At 56.8% G+C, this 1,553-nt stretch overlaps 1 protein-coding gene across 4 annotated transcripts in view; it reads left to right on the top strand.

Annotated features, from left to right (window-relative positions):
- The first annotated feature begins 1,146 nt into the window (after positions 1-1,146).
- The window catches only part of RNASEH2B (ribonuclease H2 subunit B), a 47,831-nt gene continuing 47,424 nt past the window's right edge, over positions 1,147-1,553 (top strand). For 2 of the 4 annotated variants that reach the window (XM_014521156.2, XM_006026279.2), the window contains exon 1: positions 1,149-1,258. In XM_014521156.2, the coding sequence (XP_014376642.1) occupies positions 1,198-1,258 (61 nt within the window). In that variant the 5' untranslated portion in view covers positions 1,149-1,197. Of the gene's footprint in view, positions 1,259-1,553 lie in introns of all 4 variants that reach the window. The other 2 variants (XM_025207205.1, XM_025207206.1) reach the window with 2 other exon arrangements.

The following is a 1,553-nucleotide window of genomic DNA, read 5'->3' on the forward strand; positions in this document are numbered from 1 at the left end:
TCCGCTCCTTCCCCCACCCTCCCAATTCTGAAAATAAGGCAGGGGCTGTGAGGCAGCATGACACAAATTACAGAAGCTGCTCCATTTTGAAGCGTCTTCATCTGAACCCTTGTGCAATGACGGTTCAGATTTTCATGGGTTCCAGCCCTTCATAGCATTCTGCAGCTGTGCACTTTTGCTTGGTCACAGCTTTACAGCGCTTTCAGGGGCCGAACTGAGTGAAAATTGTCACTTCTGCCTGCACTTTTAATCCTTTGCTGTATGAGGGTTCAACTTAAGGTTCTTTTTGCTTTCCTCGTAAACAGGCCTAAATACAGAAAAAGATTGCCTGTTGAAATCTGGCTGCTCCGGCACACACTCCCAACGTGACAGGTAGGCACCTCTCTTCCAACCCAACTTTTTAACGAGCGCGAACACAAAGACCGGGGCTTACAGGCGTATTTTGCAACCCTCCACGTATGTTGGGCAACCCTGTAAGGCCCTGAAACAAACAGGCGTGGAAGCAAATTGTGAGAGCGCCTTTTAAGCAAACTGCCCAGATATTTTGGTGGGATGTTGGCGTTAAAACAAAGGGTCTCTGGGCTATGCTTGCTTTGCACGGTCACTACCTCCTTCTCCTGCTGACTGGGGGGAACGAATGGAATGCTTTGAGATCTACGCTCAGGTATCGGGGTCATTTTGGTTGCAACTCGGTACAGGCACGTGGCACAAGCCGGCCTTTCCACCTGGGGCTCTACTATCTGTAGGCAAGGCTCTGGGTGGACAACAAATCTTTTATTACACTGACTAAATAGTTGGAACAATTTTATTTGCAAGCTTAACACCCTTCTTCAGGCCTTGGGAGGCTCTGCTGCTGCTGCTGCCGCCGCCGCCACAGATTCTCCAAAGTAAAAAAGAAGCTGAACTATAACAAGAGCCTATGGCTCTCCAGCGAGCTCCCCGGAGCACCTGCAGCGCCTGACACAGCAGGGGCCGCTCTGCGCTTGGGACGCCTGGCCCCGAGAGCAGTGCAGACAGAGGAAGCAGCACCCGGCTGGGAGCAGCCACCTAGCTCCCACACAGCCCCGCCCCTCTGCGGGCCGTACCACTTCCCCGCGCAGGAAGGGGGCGCACTCGTCCCTCTCCGGAGGCAGTGGTCCCGCCCGCCGCGCTCCTGCTCCTCCCCCCTCCGCTTCCGGCGTCCCCGCCCCCAGGACCATGCAGAGGCGGCGGCGCCCGGCGGACGCGCGGCCCGACCAGTGGGTGCTCGTGGCCCCAGGTAACCCAGCTGTGTGCCCCCTGCTAGTCCCGGCCTCCCGCGTTTGCGTTGTGCCCGCTCCTGGCACTTGGGCTCCTCTGAGGCACGAATTGCAAGCTCCCTGCCTGCTGGTGCGGGCCCTGCACCCCTTTTCCCGCCTCTTTTTGGGCTGTCTCCGCCCCCCTTCCCTTCCCTTCCCCCTCCGCGCCGTCATCGTCTGCCTGAAAAAAAATTGACCTGCTTCATAACCTTAGTAATGCTAACACCGCGGTTGTCCCCCTGGGAGAAGGCCGCTTCTGAGTTTTCAGGCCATTTT

Source organism: Alligator sinensis, unplaced genomic scaffold, assembly GCF_000455745.1.
Source record: "Alligator sinensis unplaced genomic scaffold, ASM45574v1 scaffold324_1, whole genome shotgun sequence".
In the NCBI taxonomy this organism is placed as follows: Eukaryota; Metazoa; Chordata; order Crocodylia; family Alligatoridae; genus Alligator; species Alligator sinensis.